The sequence below is a fragment of the Ochotona curzoniae genome, unplaced genomic scaffold (genome assembly GCF_017591425.1).
Source record: "Ochotona curzoniae isolate NIBS_2020 unplaced genomic scaffold, NIBS_Ocur_1.0 patch364, whole genome shotgun sequence".
In the NCBI taxonomy this organism is placed as follows: Eukaryota; Metazoa; Chordata; class Mammalia; order Lagomorpha; family Ochotonidae; genus Ochotona; species Ochotona curzoniae.
In genome coordinates, this window is record NW_024466933.1 from 1 (window position 1) to 19,907 (window position 19,907).

General features: G+C 38.0%; 1 protein-coding gene across 3 annotated transcripts; it reads left to right on the plus strand.

Annotated features, from left to right (window-relative positions):
• The first annotated feature begins 6,469 nt into the window (after positions 1–6,469).
• Positions 6,470–19,077, plus strand: LOC121167434 (cullin-5-like). 3 transcript variants are annotated; one of them, XM_040996828.1, is made up of 5 exons: positions 6,470–6,893; positions 13,106–13,199; positions 14,592–14,722; positions 14,929–15,036; positions 18,918–19,076. In XM_040996828.1, exons 2-5 carry the CDS (start codon positions 13,109–13,111, stop codon positions 18,984–18,986), a joined length of 399 nt encoding a protein of 132 aa, XP_040852762.1. In that variant the 5' UTR covers positions 6,470–6,893; positions 13,106–13,108; the 3' UTR covers positions 18,987–19,076. The 3 variants fall into 3 exon arrangements, with proteins under 3 accessions (XP_040852762.1, XP_040852761.1, XP_040852763.1); XM_040996827.1 differs by lacking the exon at positions 6,470–6,893 and adding an exon at positions 6,906–7,230 and having other exon boundaries at positions 18,918–19,077; XM_040996829.1 differs by lacking the exon at positions 6,470–6,893 and having other exon boundaries at positions 13,026–13,203; positions 18,918–19,077.
• Positions 19,078–19,907: the final 830 nt, after the last annotated feature.

Here is a 19,907-nt window from a genome sequence, read left to right on the forward strand (position 1 = left end):
AAGAAGGGAGAGATGGAAATCTTCCATCTGCAGGTTTGTTCCCCAAATAGCTGCAGTGGCCGAGTTGGGCAGGTCTGAAGCCCAGAGCTTCTTCTAGTTCTCCCACATCAGTGTTGGCACCCTCTTCTGTTGCTTTCCCTGAGTATTAACAGGGAGCTGGATCCTATGAAACAGCTGGAATTCCAACTGGTATATGTTGCAATAATGGCCCTGTGAGTGGAAACTTAACGCGCTACACAACAGCACCATCCCAAGTATCTTCTTTTTTTATTTTTAAGATTGATTTATTTTTATTGGCAAGCCAGATATACAGTCAGAAGGAGAGACAAAGAATGCTCTTTTGTCCACTGATTTCACTCCCCAGGTGGCTGCAATGGTTGGAGCTGAGCCGACCAGAAGCCAGAAGATTCTTCTGGGTCTCCCACATGGGTGCAGGGACCCAAGATTTTTGGGCCATCCGCTGCTGCTTTCCCAAGCCACAGGCAGGGAGCTGGATGGGAAGTGGAAACCAGGACAAGAACTGTCACCCATGTGGGATCCTGGCAACACTTGCAAGAGGAGGATTAGCCAGTTTTGCCTCCATGTCATTCCCTCCCCTCAGGTTTAATAATTAAGAGATAGATTTACATTCAAAGGAGTACCATTCTAGTTTGCTTAAAACTAAATATTTTTCAACTATGGATGGAATTTTTGAGAAGTTTTTGGTTTTACCTTGAACTGGTATTCCATTTTAACTGACGTTCATGTTTATTGTATTCTTTGCTAAAAAATCAACATTGAGTTGATTTTTTTTGGCAGGAGTTTTTGTTTGTTCGTGAAATACCATATTTTTTAAAAGTTAACATAATTTTGATATTGACAGATGTCTAAGCTTCATTTATGAAAGCTCTTTATAGAAATTTCCAGTGAGCTTAGACTTTATTTATCAGGCAGAGAAAAATATGAATTTATTTTATTTTATTTTTATTCTAAAGTTAGATATGCAGATAGGAGGAGAGACAAAGAGAAGATCTTCTGTCCAATGATTCGCTCCCCAAGCAACTAAAATAGCTGGAGCTAAACCGATGCAAAGCTTGGAGCCTGGAGCCTCTTCCGGGTCTCCCATTGGGCGCAGGGTCCCTAGGTTTTGGGCCGTCCTCGGCTGCTTTCCCAGGCCACAAGCAGGGAGCTGGATGGGGAGCAGGGCCGCCAGGATTAGAACTGGTGCTCCCATGTGGGATCCTGCCACATGCAAGGTGAGGACTTTAGCTGCTAGTCCACCGCGCCGGGCCTGAAAATCTGTTTTTGAAGCAGGTGTTCAGTGGTCAAAGCTGTCCCTGAGGCTGAGTAATGTGGGAACAGAGCAGAATAGGAAAGAGATGAGAATAAATAGAAGATTTTCACTATAACTTAAGCAAAAAGAAGCTGTAGTAGCGTTACAGCAATGAGAATGGCAAAGGCAGAGACAGACTTCTCAGAGGTGGAGCAGCCTGTTGTATGGATAGGACTGGATATTAGAGTTTGAGCCAGCATTGTTCCCCATGTCTCATCTCTGCTACACAGAGATTACCTATGAAAATGCATATTAAACAGAAAAAGAGATTAGTTTGGAAGATTTTAGGTTTTTTTTTAGTAGATCCGTGTGCTTGCAGTGCTTGGATGGGGATCTTACAATTTAGTAAGGTGGGAGTGTTTTTAGTTCTACTCCAGTTTAGAGAGTGTAGTTTCATCATATCTACAATAAATTTGTGGAAATTCAACAGTAATGGATAAACTAAGAAAATAGAACAAGAACGAGAATGAGGAAGGTGGAGGTAAACAGGTATAGCCATTTGCTTTGGACAGTTCAGTTTCCCTTTCTACTTTGAAACACATGCACACACATGCATGCTCACATACTGGAAAAATTCTTAAAATAAAGTTTCTGAATGTGTTTTTCCATGGTTTGCAGTGTGAGCCTCTCCCTAGACTGAACTATTCTGGAGTTGAAAGACTAGTTTTGATTCCTTTAAAAAATATATGTATATATATATCTTTAGAAATTGTGCTTTATGAAGGATATAAAAACCTGCTTTTGTGGCTTATTTCTGTTTCCTGCTGATTTTTAAGAATTTTTTTTAATTAAAGTATCAAAATACTTCAAAATTCATGGGCACCGGAATAAAGACCTTTTTTTTGATGCAAAAAAGATTGAGATCCATGCATAACAAGCCATCTTTGAAACATTCATACAAGTTACATTATGAAAGAAGTGTGGATTTTACATTTTACACACTTAAATTTCTGTTAGTTTCATTTTCCTTAACAAATATCTTAAATATATTATTACATAATCATGAAGTGACTACAATGAGCAATTGGCTTTTTAGAGATCATATTCTCTCCAACTGAGCATCTTTTCCTTCAGAGTTTATCAACATAGACTAATATTGTGTACCTCAATAACTGTAGGAGGCCAGCATTGTGGCATCTGTCCACGTGCCATACGGGAGGGTTTGGGTTTGAGGGCCACCTCCGAGGGAACAGGTGATGACTTAGATACAAGGGTCTCTCCCACCTATGAGGAAGACTCATGTGGAGTCCCAGGCTCCCTCCTTCAACCTGACTCAGCCCTGGCAGTTGGCAGGGTTTGGTACAAACCAGCAGATGTAAAATCCATCACTTTCTCCCCCTTTCTTGCTGTCTCTCTTGCTTGGCCTTTGAAGTATGCAATAAAACGTTTTTTAAAGTTCATGGAAAATTTTGGCTAAAAGGTAAATTTAAATTTTTGCACAGAAAAATTTGAAATCCATGCATAGTTCTTTCAAGTTACACATTTTCAGTCAATGCTTTGAAGACCTGTTGTGTGCCTGCTTTTTGCATCCAAATAAAGTCTTTTAATCTTGTATCTATAACGTTCTTGAAGCATCCTCATATCTGTAACCATACATAGTTGGTGTGACAATTTCTGGAGCAAAGGAGACATTAAAAATGTAAAGCTTACTGAAGAGTACTGTATTTTATACCTTAGGTGAGGTATACATTTTAACATGGTATTTATTAAATATTTGTTCATTTCCTATTTTTGTTTCCAAGGAGAAATAATGTGTTACAATGAGGTATAACGTGAGGGGAAGTAAAAATTTGTTTAATTATTTGAAGCGAGAATTCAGAGGAGAGAAAGAAAGGAAGAGAGGTCTTTCGTTTTCTGGTTCACTCCCCAGATGACTGTAATACCCCGGCCTGGCCTCCGCCAAAGCCAGGAGCCAGGGGTTTCTTCCGTTTTTCAGAATATTAGCAGGGAGCTGGATTGGAAGTGGAGCTGCCAGGACACAAACCGGTGCCCATACAGGATGCTAGTTATGCAGGCGGTGGCTTTACTTACTACTCTACAGTGCCTGCCCCTCAGATTCCAATCCGATGTGAAAAAAATATGAAACGTATGTGTTGTTTGAGTAGCTAGTAACAAATTATCCTTTCAATGCTAAAATGACCAGAACAGACTTACTGCCTTAGAATCTGTTTTTGAGGAATTGGTATACATCAGAACATGCTGTGCCAGTCTGTACTCATGTATCAAGCTATCTTACTAATGGAGGATAATTATAAAATATGGAGATTCTAGTAACTGTTGTCATCTGAAGCTAAATAATAATGCACACTAAAACTTAAGATTAAAGTGTATAAATTTCTGACATGAATGTTTTCCTCTGAAAATCAATGGGTTGTGGTTTGTGTTTACCTGGTGTGAATCAGTCTTCTGAATCTGATTAGCTCTTTGTGCACCATTGCAAATAAACTTCTGGATTTATATTCTGTGTAATATTATATACCTTTCCTAGGTGGTATCCAGTTATGTGATATACCACAATCCAGGTGTACATTTCAAACAATTTTTATGTAGGACTAACCTATTTATTGAGTTATTTGTTTGTAAGACATTTTATTCTCACAGGTATTGCAAACATGTTATTGCATTCTCTGCAGTGATCACGCTTGTTTCTTTCTAATATCATTACTTTTTTGTATTTGCCGTTGAACTAATTCATTAGCAGATAATCCTAGAGAAACACTAAATAATACTCTTCCCATCCTTTATAAGAATGCCTTTAAATGTTTACCACTAAGCATCATGTTGGTTTTGGGTATAATGTGTACATTTTATTATGTTAAGAAAGAACTTGGGGCTGGCATGAGAGCATACAAGTAAAGCTGCCTGAAATGCCTGCTTCCCGTATGGGTGCTGGTTCATGTCCCAGCTACTCCACTTTCAATCCAACTCCCTACTAATAACCTGGGAAAAGCAACTGAATATGGGTCAAGTGCCTGAGTGCTTGAATCCCTGCTACCCACATGGGAGACCCAGATGCTGCTCTTGGGTTCTGCCTGGCTCAGCCCTACTTAACCATGTGGTCACTGGGGTATGAATCAGTGGATGGAGATTCCCCCTCTTTCTCTCCCTCTCTTTTAAGTAAAAATAGCTCTGTTTAAAAAAAATAATAATTCTCTATTCATTAATAATGTAAGAAATGTTTACATGTCAATTCTAGAGCCATTTCCTTATTTCATGGAGAAACATTAGAGAAATTTTTACTAAGGTCATGAACAAGATAAGCGCGTATTCCTGCACATACTGTATCTATACTGTTTAACATTGTGTTAAAGATTAACTGAGCATGTTGTAGTGCGCAGTCTATGATGCTGTCATTCCCTGACCACTGGTTTAAGTCCTGATGCCCCACTTTGGATCCATAATCTGATGCTCTTGGGAGGCAGCAGAGATGGCCCAAATGTGTGAACCTCTGTCGCTCATGTAGAAGATAAGGATGGTGCTACTGGCATTAGCTTGGCCTGTTATAGCCATTTGGGGAGTGAACTGATAGGAAGAAGCTCTCTTTCTCTGTGGCAATCTACATTTAAACAAATAAATATTAAAAGGAAAAAAGAAAGAATACAAATAAGACAGGTTTAATCAATGAGGGACATAAGTTTCAACCCCAAACATCTAGTCATTCACTTTTACCAGAAAAAACAACGCCAGCTGTCCTGAGGGAAACCTCGGAGGAAACCAGCTCACTGGATGGCTCGATTAGTCTTTCACACCTATACCCAGGTCAGATGACCAGTTTGTACACCACGACTGCTGTGGACCTCCATCAGAGTTTCCTCTGGCTTTGCCCCACCCACACATAGTTCACCAACATTTGGGGCATGAGAGACATAACTAAAAAGTACACTTACTTGGTACACATGTTATGATTGTATATCTGGTAAAAGTGGTAATGTTCGAAAATGAATAATTCCATGAGCTACAGTTATATACAAAAACAAGTAGCCTTATATTTAAAGGAGGTAATGTCAAAGGAAATTTGTTTGTGTTAGCTGGAAAGAAAATTCAATTCTTGGGAAAAATTAGCATGATATGGGTGAAACTTCTAAACAGAAAAACTTCCTAAATATTATCAAAGACACAAGCATAGCCTTGGAAAAATGGCAAGGTATCTCATTACTATTATTATTTAAGGTTTGTTTTATTTGTTTGAGTGGCAGAGTTGCAGAGAAGCAGAGGTGAACATTGGTTCATTCCCACAATTGGCTGCAATGACCAAGGCTGGGCCAGCCCAAAGCCAGGAGCCTAGAGCATCTTTCAGGTCTTCCGCGTGGGTGCCTGGATGCAGGGACTTGGGCCATCTTCTGCTGCTTTCCCAGGTTCATGTATTGTTAGGATTCTGGTTTGAAGAAAATTTGATACTAAAGAAAAATAGAAACTGCTTTAATTGTATATGCAAACTGACAAAAACAACATAGCTGAGAAAGTAATTGTTTATAAGTTATAACTTACATTAATACAGGTACTTATGAAACTTCAGTATTTTAGTTTGGTAATGATGGTATCCAAAAATCTCATGAGAAGCACATTCGTTATCACTCTGTATAGAAGGTTGTGTGTTGAACCAGTTTAGAAATGAGCCAACGGCCACTAATCACAGTTTTAGAACCTTAAGAAGGGCTAAGAGAAACTTTGAGAATAGCCTTCTGCATGTAAAATGTATCTTGATTTGGTAAATAGCCTAAGACTGATACAGTAGACACACTGAGGAACCTTAAAGTGATTTTTAGTTCAGTACTTGTTTCATGTATTTTTTTTTAAGATTTATTTATTTTTATTGGAAAGTCAGATCAGATTTACAGAGAAGAGACAGAAAGAGCTTCCAGCCATAGGTTCACTCCCAAAAGGCTGCAATGGCCAGGGCTGAGCTGATCTGGAACCAGGAGTCAGGAGCTTCTTCCAGTTATCCAATGTAGGTACAAGGGTCCCAAAGTCTTGGGCCATCCTCTACTGCTTTCACAGACCACAAGCAAGGAGCTTGGATGGGAAGTGGAGCAGCTGAGATACAAACTGCTGCATATATTGAATCCTAGTGCTTGCAAGGTGAGGATTTAGCCATGAAGCATTGCACTGGGCCCCATTATTTGCTTTATCATGGAGGTAAAGTAAATGATTCTCCAAACAGGTGTAAAACAAATAAAAATTAGAACTGATATTGTTTTTTTACTGAAAGTCAGTGAAGTAGAGTTAATGACGCTGATTCAATATCACTGCAAGCAAACTTGCATCATTTAGGTTACGTATCTCATTTTCCATTTTTAGAGATCAGTGGATTCATTCATTCAACAAATAACTTACTGAGTGGCTGCTGTGTTTTTGTGGTAGGCATTGTCTTTGAAGGGTTATGGTCTTTCTAGAGTGGAGGTTGAACATCAAGCATATTGATAGTTAAAGTATTTCACCTTGCAGACCTCTGGGGAGAGATTGCTTTGGATTTAGAAGTTGTGCTCATCTCAGGCAAACAAAAGCAGGAGTTGATGGCACATGACAAAAAGTTTTTTTCTTCACGGAAGCTAGCAAAAGGAGACAGAAAGGGGAATACAAGGTGAGAGAGATGGTTTATCACTATCCTTTCAATTTCACATGTGTTTTTCAAATAACAAATATGTTTAGGATCTGCTGTGTATTATATAGTACTTTGGTAAGTGATGGGGAAAAACTATAAAAGAGGAATAGCATGATCTCTGTCCTTGAAGACGTGAGGACATGACTCTTATTAGGACAAAACTTATTTGAAATAAGGAGAGAATCCTATCTAGCAATCTTCCTTTCTTCTTTTTGCTTAGATAAGATAGTTTTCTGAAGAAGTTTCCAATATGCAGGAGAGATGTATACCATTATTATTTTTTCAAACCCTTGTAATGGAAGTTTCAAATATTTGCGTAAGTAGAGAAAATAATATAATGAATCCCAGACTCTGTACTCCGCCTCCAAGTTCAACAATTATCTTCATTCTGTCATGCCTGTTCTTTTCTTCCTTTTTCTTCCATTACTTCCTTCTCTTCCTCCTTTTTGCCATAACATTTTAAAAGAAATTTATGACATTGTATATTTTACTGTAAACACTTTATATTATTGCATAACATAGTATAATATACCTCACCTGTATATATAGCTATTATATACCTAATATAGTAATATATACCTAATGTATTTATATAATATACCTAACATATAATATGCCATCCTGTAATGATGGCCACTGTCATTGTTTATGGTTTGTTTCTTATGTAGTGCTTCCTGGGATATTCTTAAATATCCACATATCTTTATATCATGCTTATGCATATGTATTGTCTCTAAGATTTAGCATCCTCTTAGAATGGACTATTAAAATTTGTTTAAGCAAAGAACATGAACCTTTTACAAATTGTATCTAATACCTGCATGACTTTCAGCAATGTTGTAGTAACTATTGTACCACTAGTATGCTTATTTACCCATATCTTTGCGTATCTAGTATTTATTGATTTTTGTTAATTTCCCAGTAACAGATTTTAAAAGTTTTAAAATGTACATTTAAAAGCCTTTGGGTTAGGGCCCAAATTGTGGTATAGTTGGTAAAGCTGTTCGATGCTGGCATGAGTCCTGGCTGTTCTGGTTCCAGTCCAGCTCCCCACTAATGCGTCTGGGGGGAGGATAGCCCTAGTCCTTGGGCCTGAGTACTCACGTGGGAGACCCAGAAAGCCTCGTGGCTCCTGGCTTTGACTGGCTCCAGTCTTGGCTGTTGTGGCTATTTGAGGAGTAGGTCAATGGACGGAAGATTGTCCCCCTCTCCATCTCTGTAGCCTTGCCTTTCAAATAAATAAAATATATGTTTTTAAAAATTGATTAGGACAAACATTTGACACAACAGTTAATATACTACTTGGAATGCCCATGTTCTGAATTGGAGTCTGAGCTTTTCTTCTTCTAATCCAATCTCCTGCTTACGTGCAGTCTGGCAGCCTGCAGGTGATAGTTCACATGGTTGAGTCCGTAATCACCTATGTGGGAGACCTACAAGAGGTTCTGTGTTCATCCTGGGCTATCTCTTTCTGCTGCATGTTTTTGGGGAATGAATCATAGAACAGAAGATCTTTGTCATGGTCTTTCTACCTTTCAAATAGAAAATGAAGGATAAACAAGTTGTGAGAGAGGCTGGACATGTTTATTCTTATTGGCCCTTTGTATTTCTTCTTTTGTGAATTTAGGATAATCTTTTATAAAGAATGCTTTTATCATTTTATGACTTTATTTAAATAGTGGAGTATCATCATTTCCTGTCCCCAGTTTTCAAGGCCTTTAATATTTGACCATAACCTACTTTTCAAATTTAGTACTGGTTAGCAAGGGTCACTCCATCTCAGTAAGGAAGACTTTCCTCATTGATAGAACTAATATAATTTTTTTTTATTTCCTTGAATTCATCTTAGTAATGTCTTACTTTTCTTATACCTATAAAGATTATTTAAAATATTCTTATTTGCCTATCTGGTAGAGAAGTAACCCAGGTTTCTGTGGCCTTCCTCTATGTCCTTTTATTCTCATGCTCTTTGTTGTTTATCAAGCTCTGTGGCCAAGGCCGTGACTACATAGCTGTTGATAAACCATAATGTCTTTCCTTGTGAAGTTTACACTATTATGACAATGCATTTATTATCATTTCTTATTGGGATTGAGCTTCTTATTATATGAGCACGTATACATACATGTTTTGTATCCACATAAAACTTGCACATATTTTTAGGTATGTAGTTACATGTCCCCAACTGGATTTATAAAATCCGTCAGTATATGAACTTCTCTATTCCTTCAAACACTTGAACACATTGTAAATATATATATATAGAAATGTCACAAAATAATTCTAAATATGTGTTATTTCCATATATCAAGGAAAAATGCAAATCAGTATCCAGCTTTTCTTAAAAAATCCATTAACCTAGTTCTGAATATATAGCTAGTAATATACACATGATCTGTTGTTATAGTGAGAACATTTGGATGCTGTGGAGTCTCCTACCTGGACTCATAGCAAGTCAAGGCCCAAGAACCAACTATAATATTTACAGATTATTTAGCCTCTTAGCCTGTGAGTGCTATAAAATTAAATATCTGCATCGAAAATTTGTTGTTTGAATTAAATAAGATAATATATGTAAAGTTTTTAGCATAATGCCTAATACTGAGTGTTTAGTAAAATGTTATAATAACCTGTTATTAACTGGTTCCCCTTTTAAAATATATTTATTTATTTATTTATTTATTTATTTAAAAGAGTTTCAGAGAAGGAAAGACAAAAAGATATCTTCCATCTACTGGTCCCAGGACTAACTAGAACTGGGCCAGGCCAAAACCTGGAGCCAGGAGCTGCTTTTAGTTTTCTCACTGGGTAACAGGGCCCCAAACACCAGGGCCATCTTCCACTGCTTTTCCAGGCCATTAACAGGGACCTGGCTCAGAACAAGAAGGGCGCGACTGGCGCCCGTGTGGCACGTCAGCACTGCAGGCAGCAGTTTTTACCTACTATGCCACAATGCTGGCCCCTTTTAACCTCTTATATTAGACGCTATTTCAGCCTCCTTTTATTTATCTAATGCCTTTCATTTAAATGGTTAGCAAATTCTCAGTTTTTTTTTATTATCTTTTCATTTTACTCCATTATATACTCTTTATAACCCACAGTAAGAAACATATTTTTTATTTTATCGCTTTTTTTACTTGGATATATCTGAAACTAATTTCTTTTTTTTTTTCTGAAAGCAATTTCATGAAATAACATTCATGGTCAGAATGTGTCATGTGTACTGATACTTTCTGTCCTGTTATGTGTCATTAATAAAATAAATTAATTACAGCCATTAAAACTCATTTCACAACAGTTTGAAATGTACTTGTCTAGATTTTTATAATCTGCAAAGTTTGTATTACCATCAAACAGCATAAAGTTTAAGTGAATGTTTCAGTGAAATAGAAAACAGATCAAGTCACTGGCAGTTGGAATATACTCAGATTACACTTACTCTTTGTTCTTCATTGGTTGCACATATTTAAATTGACCTATTGTCAATTTTTTGTTAAGATTTATTTATTTATTTTGAAAGGTAGAGGGACAGAAAGAGATCTTCCATCTTCTTCACTCTCCAGATGGCTGCAGCAACCGGGATTAGTGAGGCGGAATCCAGGAGCCTGGAGCTCCATCTACCCTTTTTTCATGGAAGACAAGGGCCCAAGTATTTGTGCCATCCTCCGCTGCCCTCGCAGACACATTAGCAGGTAGCTGGAGTGGAAGTAGAACAGTCAGGACTGAAGTGGCATTCATTTAGAATGTTGATGTCTCAGATGGCAGCTTTACCCTCTATGCCATAATGCCACCTCCTTTTCAATTGGTTTTGCTGTTGAAAGTAGAACAATTCATCATACCCTGGTTTCTCGTTATATTAAAAAAAAATCTTTTGCCTTTTACTAAAAACAACAAAGTAGCTTGGTTCATTTGTGCAAAACCTTTATAGAATGGAAGTATTCTGCAATTGGGGCTAGAGCTTTTTAGTTTATTTATTTAAAGATTTATTTTTATTGCAACGTCAGATATACAGAGAGGAGAGACAGAGAGGAAGATCTTCCATCTGCTGATTCACTCCCCAAGTGAGCACAACAGCCAGTACTGCACCGATCCGAAGCCGGGAACCTGGAACCTCTTCCAAGTCTCCTATGCGGGTGCAGGGTCTCAAGGCTTTGGGCTGTCCTCGACTGCTTTCCCAGCCATAAGCAGGGAGCTGGAAGGGAAGCAGAGTCGCCAGGATCAGAACCAGCTCCCACATGGGATCCTGCCGCGCTCAAGGCGAGGACTTTAGCTGCTAGGCCACGGCACCAGGCCCATTGAATAAAACATTTTTTAGAGAATATGAAATATTTTAAGAAGTAGGAAGGCTAGTATAACAAATTTCCATTAGATAAATTTAGTTTTAGTAATGAATAGTATTGTGTTGGTTCCATGAAGGCACATATAATTGTTTCCCTTCATGTAATTTCCTCCTTTCATGTAAGTAGATGGTATCTTTTTCAGAAAAGTTGTATCAGTGTTAATGCTCCTTGCTTTAGTACTCAAAACCTACAAACCCAGTGAGAAGAATGAATAATTTTTCTCCATGTGAGAACAGGCATGGTATGTGGAAATTATCTGCTCTATTTAGGGGATTTTAATGATGTTCTCATAGAATAGTAGACCCTTGCCTATCTTACATGAACCCTTTCACACATACCCCTTTTTTTTGATACTTAATTTTTTTTATTATTAGAAAGGCAGATTTACAGAGAAGAGAGAGAAAAAAAAAAATCTTCCATGTGCTGGTTCACTCCCCAAGTGACTGCAATGGCCAGAACCATTCTGAAGCCAAGAGCCAGGAACTTCTTGGTCTCCCCTACAGGTGCAGGGTCCCAAGGCTTTGAGGCATCCTCTGTTGCTTTCCCAGACCACAGGCAGGGAGCTGGATGGGAAGTGGAGCAGCTGGGACATGAACTGGCACCCATATGGGATCTTGGCAGATGTAAGGGTAGGGTTTAGCCAATTGGCTACCACACCAAGCCCACGTGAGCCATTGTGCACCCTCTTTTATGGTCATCACATGAATGAAAGTATACTTTGGAAAGTTTGTGCAAGACAGGTATTATGAGAAAACTGCATGGATTTCCAAGCTTTTTTATAGCAGTGTAAACGTAATTTCATTTTCATGAATCTTTAAAAGTATTCTCATATTTTAGAGTGAATCTAGGGAAGAATATCGCTAAGAATATATTCTCTCTCTCTCAGCTGTATTTGATACACAGTTACAGAGAGAAGGAAGTGCAGCTCTTCCATCCACTGGTTCACTCTCCAAACAGCCATGTGGACCATATGTAGCTAGGTGGTTTCAAAGCCGGGAGCCAAAAACTTCTGGGTCTTTATATGGGACAGGAGCCCAAGTACTTAGGTCTTCTTCTGTTTTCCCAGGCCTTTAGCGGGGAACTGGATCAGAAGTGGAGTAGCTGATTTTTGAACTGGGGCTCCTATGGGAGGCTGACAGTATAACTGAAGACTTAATGTGATACACTGTGGCACTGGGCTCATTCTGTTTCAGACATCCTTGGTTTCAGACTTCCTTATATATAGGACAAACTCTCAAACTAGAGATTCCTTTCATAATCTAGTTCCACTGTAACTTTCTAGTCTTCTCTGATCTGTGTCTTCCTACCACTTTTACCTTTTTCATTCTTCTAGAAAGAAATTAGACAGTGATCACTTCCAGAGAAGAAGTTATATCCCATTCTTCTTTGCCTCTTTAACATTCTTTGATACCCACACATAGTCAGCATCCAGTAATTGTTTGTTGAATGAATACATTCACACGTATAGAGTCTATTTACAATGTCGATTCTCTCCAGATTGAACGGATTAATCCAAGTTTTGTTTTTCATTTTGGTTTTGTATATATAGATTTGTTTTTTTACTTCCCTCCTTGAGGATGTTTGTTATAATTTCTGAAGAGAAGCTAAGTTCCGTAGCTTTTTCCTTATGTGCAGATATTTATAGACTTTGGTGGCTAGTGTAGAGTGTATCTTCAGTAATCCTGCAGTAAAGGTAAGTAAAAACTACTTCCGGTAGCCTTAATTTTTTTTCTGTTGAGCAATATGGTTTCATTTTGTACATTGGAATAGATTTATGCTGTAAACCTTATGACCTTTTATGGTATAGACCTTATGCTACAAACCTCTTGACTACTTTTTGGTACATTTCAGCTCATGGAATGCTGTGTAAATGCCCTGGTGACATCATTTAAAGAGACTATCTTAGCGGAGTGCCAAGGCATGATCAAACGAAATGAAACTGAAAGTAGGTAAAAGCATACAGTGTTATCCGTATTTTTTATCTCTGAAGAAAATCACTTAATAAATTGCTGTTGAATTGTCCCTTTATGTCTAGATATATTTATAAATTGTGTAAATTGTGTTTGAAGAAGCTGATGGAATAATACCAAAGCACTTAGGTTTCAAGCTTAAATTTTTTCTTCCTTAGATGTTTATACTTGTATGTATATCTGAGTATGTGTGATGAATTTCTGTTTTGTCAAGTAAAAATAACATTCTGTGTTTAGAGGGGCTAACTTTAATATGTAAGAACTAGGTTTTTGATTTATGTGTGGGATGTTGTACCAAATATTTTTAAGAAGTGATACAATTCTCTGTATCTGTTAATTATTTCCATCCAACTCCCCCAAAAGTGCTTTATAATTTGAAATTTTTTCTCAGTGAGAAAGTCTTGACATAAAGCCTCACATCTGATAAAATCAGTATTGGCTATTTTTTTCTGTCCTCATGCCATCCTTATTTTTCTAGTCTGTGATTACAGTAACAGATCAGTTTAAGATTTCTAAAGTATTTTTTGTTTTGCCACCTAAAATTCTCTTAATAAAGTTATATTTTGAAAGATAATACATGGCAAAAGAAAAAAATCTCTTATGTCCTTTTATCTCTGAGATAACCACTTTTAACATCTGAATGTATTATTGTGATTTAATTGTGTCTAACTACAAAGTTCCATTTAATCTCTAGTTGAATTTATAGTGCATATTTTGATTTGCTAAATGTACTCACTTTTGTAAAAGGAAAAATTATAGTGAAAAGCAAGCTATTCATTTCCATGAATGAAATATTTAAATTCTATATGCCAATTTAAGATGATTTACATCTGATCTGTTTTGGACTCCCTTTGAAAATATTTGTTTTCAAATAGGTAGGGTTTTTGTGAAGGTCAGTTAAATGGTGTAACATGAAAAAGTGCTCAGTAAATTGAAAATTGCTTAATTAATACATTTTTATCATTTAAATTCTCGATTGTTTATAGTCGTTATTTGTGATTTTTTTTTAACCTTTAATGATGCAGCTATCTACCTAGTATTACAAGTACCTTATGAAATGTACTAATGTTCTGTGTAAACTGATAGACTTCAAATAAAAAATACTTCATCACATATGAGGTGAAATGACTTCCTTTTTAGGGGCGTTCGTTTTATAGTATCTGATCATTTTCAGTTAGATCTAATTCTGTTTTAAGTTTGAATACACAGAGAAGGCAGAGCAGGAGGCTTTGCTCACCATAGCAGTTCCTCAACCAACGGTACACACAGAATGCTGGTAACACTATTCGATTCTCTAAACTCTTACTACCACAGGTATTTTATGATAGTGAATGAAATGATTATATGGATGTATTCTGTCTTTTCAGAGTTACATTTAATGTTTTCGTTGATGGACAAAGTTCCTAATGGAATAGAGCCAATGTTGAAAGACTTGGAGGAACATATCATTAGTGCTGGCCTGGCAGATATGGTAGCAGCTGCTGAAACTATCACTACTGTAAGTTCTCTTCAATGGCAATAGTAAATATATATCAAGGTTATTTAAAGTGTGTACCTGGGTATTTACATTACTAACTGGAAGAGCAAGTGATGTTCAAGCATCTTTTCTTTCAAGAAAAAATTCTTTTATAAGTTATATATTTTTGCTTTTTGATGTGATTGTTTTCCTTTTAGAAACTCAAATATAAAACATTTTGTTTCTAGGACTCTGAAAAATATGTTGAGCAGTTACTTACTCTATTTAATAGATTTAGTAAACTCGTCAAAGAAGCTTTTCAAGATGATCCACGATTTCTTACTGCAAGAGATAAGGTATATACTTCTAAATATTAACACTTTGTGTTTGAAGTTTTGCTATCATAATTTACTTTTAGTACATGATATACACTATTTTGCTATTAAATCCGAAACAACTTAGAAGCTCTAATTTTTTTTTTTTTTAAAGATTTATTTTTATTATTTTTTCATTGGAAAGGCGGATATACAGAGAGGAGAGACAGAGAGGAAGTTCTTCCGTCCGATGAGCGCAAGTGAGCGCAACGGGCCGATACTATGCCGATCCGAAGCCAGGAGCCTCTTCCGGGTCTCCCACGCGGGTGCAGGGTCCCAAAGCTTTGGGCCTCCTCGACTGCTTTCCCAGGCCACAGGCAGGGAGCTGGAAGGGAAGCAGGGCTGCCGGGATTAGAACCGGCGCCCATATGGGATCCCGGGCGTGCAAGGCGAGGACCTTTAACCACTTGCGCCACCGCGCCGGGCCCAGAAGCTCTAATTTTTTCAACAGTGGAGAACAGCTGTATATATTACATTTGATTTATTAGACTTGCGTTTTTGTAAGCAATGGGTGTTTTATAAACTAGTATTTATCTAGAAGTTGTTTTCTTTATTTTTCCAAGAATTTTTGTTTGTCTTTGAATATTAGGATTATTGAATTCCTATTCATCATTCCTTTAAATCCCAGCTTGAAGTGTACTTCCCTGGAATTTGTTTGATGGATTCCCCACCCACCTATACAGTTTATCCCAAACAGAATTGATTCCTCTATCTGCTATCCTTGCATAAGGTTCCTTTGGTTATCCTGGCTTCTGAGGGAAGCATTTGCACTGCATACAGACTTTTCACATCAGAACCAGGATGTAACAATGATAAAGAAATGCTGTTTGTCCATATAGTTGTGTCTTTTTAAATGTCATAAAGCTGTCACAAGAAATTACTGTTAGGGGCCCATGTTGTAGTGCAGCAAGTTAAGTTGCTGTCGGTGAATCAGAGTGCTGGTTTGAATCCCAGCTGTCCCACTTCAGCCCATCTGCCTCCTAATGCACTTGGGAAGGCAGTGGCAGATGCCCTCAGCACATGCAGACCCTGAGGGAGTCCCTGGCTCCTGATTCCATCTGGCCCAGCCCAGCTCTTGTAGTCCTTATAGCCGTTTGGGGAGAGAGCCAGAGAATGGAAACTGTCCTTCTCTCTGTCTCTCCCTGCTTTCTGTCAGTCTGCCTCACAAATGAATTCATCTTTTTAGGAAAAATTTACTGTTTTTGTTTCTTCAACTACCCTTAATTACTTCCCAAGTGAGTGGTTGTTTTGTTTTGTTTTAATGACACTGAAAAGACAACTTTATCCATTAGTTTTTTTTTTCCCCTCTTGGTTTTGGTCCATTTTAAAGTAAGTAAATAGGAAAGCGGTCAAGGGAATGTGGAGGTGGTGGGATCATTTGAGGTCTTAAACAGAGTACTCTGCAGGAGCCTCACTGAGGTGACGTTTCAGTCAGAATTGCTAATGGTGTCTAAGTCAGAGTGTTCCCCCAGAAGGAAGCAATGGCTGTAAAGTCTCTCTGACTGGAATACACTTAGCATGTTCCAAGAATAGGAGAAGAGACCACTGTGGCCAGAGTGGATGAGTGAGAGGGGGAGAGAGTAGGGAATAAATAGGACACAGAAGGCCACATCATGTAAGACTATGAGCTGTGATGTAAGGAATTTGCTTTTTTTTGTTTTTTTTTTTTGTTTGTTTTGTTTTTAAAGATTTATTTTTTATTTTATTTTTATCAGAAAGATATACAGACAGGAGGAGAGACAGAGAGGAAGATCTTCCATCCAATGATTCACTCCCCAAGTGGCAGCAATGGCCAGAGCTGTGCCAATCCGAAGCCAGGAGCCCGGAGCCTCTTCTGGGTCTCCCATGTGGGTGCAGGGTCCTAAGGCTTTGGGCCGTCCTCGACTGCTTTCCCAAGACACAGGCAGTGAGCTGGCAGGGAAGTGGGGCCACTGGGATTAGAACTGGTGCCCACATGGGATTCCAATGCGACTTTAACTGCTAGGCTACCACACTGGGCCCCTGAATATATAACTAGTTTTGAAAATGAGAGGAACGTGTGTAGGAAGGCAAGGTGGTGTAAAGAGAAAGGATGGTAGCAAACAGAGTGAGGTGTTGACTATGGTTAGCTGCTGTAGCTTATTCCTAACAGTATTAAAAACACTGCTTAAAAGTATCCCTTTTATGAGGTAATGATTCCTTCACATCCCTAGCCTGCCAGAAGTATAGGCAGCTTGTATGTGCAGTCTTAGCGCATCGTTAGGTACAGATATTGATATGAATAGTGAGAGAAGCCAGAGGGGATGAGAGAGGTTTGACAGTGTCTGTTGTACTAACTGTATGGCTTAGAATTAAAAGATAAAAGTGACAGCAGCCACTAAATGTGGAAGGTTTGGCTGACCACTTTCCTAACCAACCCAGTGAGAGCTCCTATCCTCTTTCTGACATTTCTTTCCCTATCCCTAATAACAGCTGTTTTTGTTTTCTTTGTATGTTTGAATATTTTTTCAGTTTGTCAGTCAGGGCAATAATGTAATATTTTCCTTTCTATGTCAGACCTACTTCAGTTAGCGTAGTGCCCTGTGGGTTTATCCATTCTGTAGCAAGTGGCAAGATCACCGTTTTTATTCTAGCGCACATACAGAGCACAGTTTCTTTATCTGTCCATCCTCCTACAGATGGGTGCTAATGATGTTTCTATACCCTAGCTACTGGGAATAATGCTGCAGTGAAGCAGGAGTACAGAAAACCTCGTACGGTGGTCATTTTGGTTTGGGGATAGTACATGCTTTAGAAGGAGGGATTCCTGGGATTCTGATAATATGTGAATAGAGTTCCACATTTGCTAATGAATCAGGCATAGAAAATTATTGTTAAAAATGCCAGTAAGGGGCTGGCATCATGACAGACATTAAGCTGGTGCTTGAGACCTAGATGCTGGCACTCTATATTGGAATATGAGTCCTGGTTGCTCTCCCTGGGATCCAGCTCCCTGCTAATAGGAAAGCAGTGGGAGATGGCCAAACTGCTTGGACCGTTCCACCCACATTGTAGCTATTTGGTTAGTGAACCAATACATGGAGATCAATCTCTCTCTCTCTCTCTCCTCTGTTTTTTATTTCTCCCTTTAGTTGTCCCTTTCAAATTAATCAATAAATCTTTTTTTTTTAAAGCATTGAGATTTGTTTCTAATCAATTAGAAGAGTATGTTTGATGCAGTGAGAAAGGTTGTAGGGAAAGGTTTTTAGATGAAGTAGGATCAGAACTAGAGCTTTGAATAAATTGACTTAAATATGTGTTAAACATCCGTATAGTGGTATAGAGTCTGAGAGGAAATGGGCCTGGAAAAATCAGTGTGTCAGCTTGTACTCACCTGTATCTGTGGTTAAGGTGAGGTGCTATCCTGCATGAGGAGAGAGGAAAAATACATGTCCAACAGAACCTGGATGCTAGAAAACAAACGGGAAGTTCCCACAGGAGAGGCTGGTGTTTTACAGGTGCTGCTGCTGGTAAGGATTCAGCATGGACTTCAGCATGCTGAGGTTGTGAGTGGCTTCGGTAAAAAGAAGTTTGGCGAGTAGTGGTGTGAAAACCTTATGAGGGTGGTTTCCGGTAGAATGCAGGCAGAAACCTGGAGACAGTGTGTGTTGTATTCACTTTTCTGAAACTTAGCTCAAGTGAGGGACAGAATTGCAGTATTAGCTAAAGGGGGCAAAACCAGAAGATAACTTTGGAGATGTAAAAGAAACAGATGATGTTTTTGTTATAAAACTACAAAAACAATAGAGAAGGGAAAATGGATATGTATATTTTGGAGATGCCATGATTTATCTCTGTAATTGTATTTTGAATACTAAAAATACGTATTTCAAATTGTTTTGCAGGCATATAAAGCAGTTGTTAATGATGCTACTATTTTTAAACTTGAATTACCTTTGAAGCAGAAAGGGTAAGCTTTTTATAACCATATTTTAAAATACTTAAAATTTTCAAAATGTTTTATGTGCTAGGTGTGCAGGGTTCCCTGTTACTCTTTTAGTCTTGTTTTAGCTCTAATTGTTGTTATGAATTTTACTGTCTTTGGCTATTAAGATTTTTTTAATGTAGTTTTGTGTTAAATTACTTTTATGATAAAGAAAATTGTTTCAAGTGTAAAAGCTATAGAAGATGTCTCAGTTCATCAGTGTTATAAGAAAGGGAAATTGGGCCCGGTGCTATGGCCTAGTGGCTAAATCCTTGCCTTGAATGCACCAGGATCCCATATGGATGCCAGTTCCTTTCCCAGCTGCTCCACTTCACATCCAAATCCCTGCCTGTGGCTTGGGAAAGCAGTTGAGGATGGCCTAAAGCCTTAGGACCCTGGAGCCGCAAGTGAGACCCAGAAGAGGCTCCTGGCTTCGGATTAGCTCAGCTCTGGCCATTGCAGCCACTTGTGAAGTAAACCAACAGATGGAGGATCTTTTTCTCTGTCTTGCCTTCTCTCTGTAAATCTACCTTTCCAAGAAAAATAAGTCTTAAAAAAAAAAAAGGGAAGTCAATTTTAATGTAAATTTTAAGTTATCATTTGAAAAATTGTTTATAGGAAGAATTTGCTTGTGCTAATCACAATATATAGAAAATTTGAGTATTAAGATGGTAATTATTGAAAGTTACAATAATACAAGTAGCAATAAAAGCTAATAAAAGAAATTGGAATTATTGTTGCAAAGAAATTTTTATTGTTAACAATATTTGAAAAAAATACTATTTTCCGATAAGGAAAAAGTGGTTTGGATTTCTTTCTCTACTGCTGAGCTGTATAACCTGCTTGAGTGATTGAAGACACCTGCAGCGTGGCTGACTTAGTCTAGAAGGCTGTAATAGTACTATGGTGT

Excerpts from the sequence above, each read along its gene's own strand:
- LOC121167434 (XM_040996827.1), top strand. The coding sequence starts at position 7,165 with ATGCAGGAGAGATGTATACCATTATTATTTTTTCAAACCCTTGTAATG. Across the intron at positions 13,200-14,591 it reads CAAACGAAATGAAACTGAAA|AGTTACATTTAATGTTTTCG; the intron begins GTAGGTAAAAGC and ends CTGTCTTTTCAG. Across the intron at positions 14,723-14,928 it reads CTGCTGAAACTATCACTACT|GACTCTGAAAAATATGTTGA; the intron begins GTAAGTTCTCTT and ends TTTTGTTTCTAG.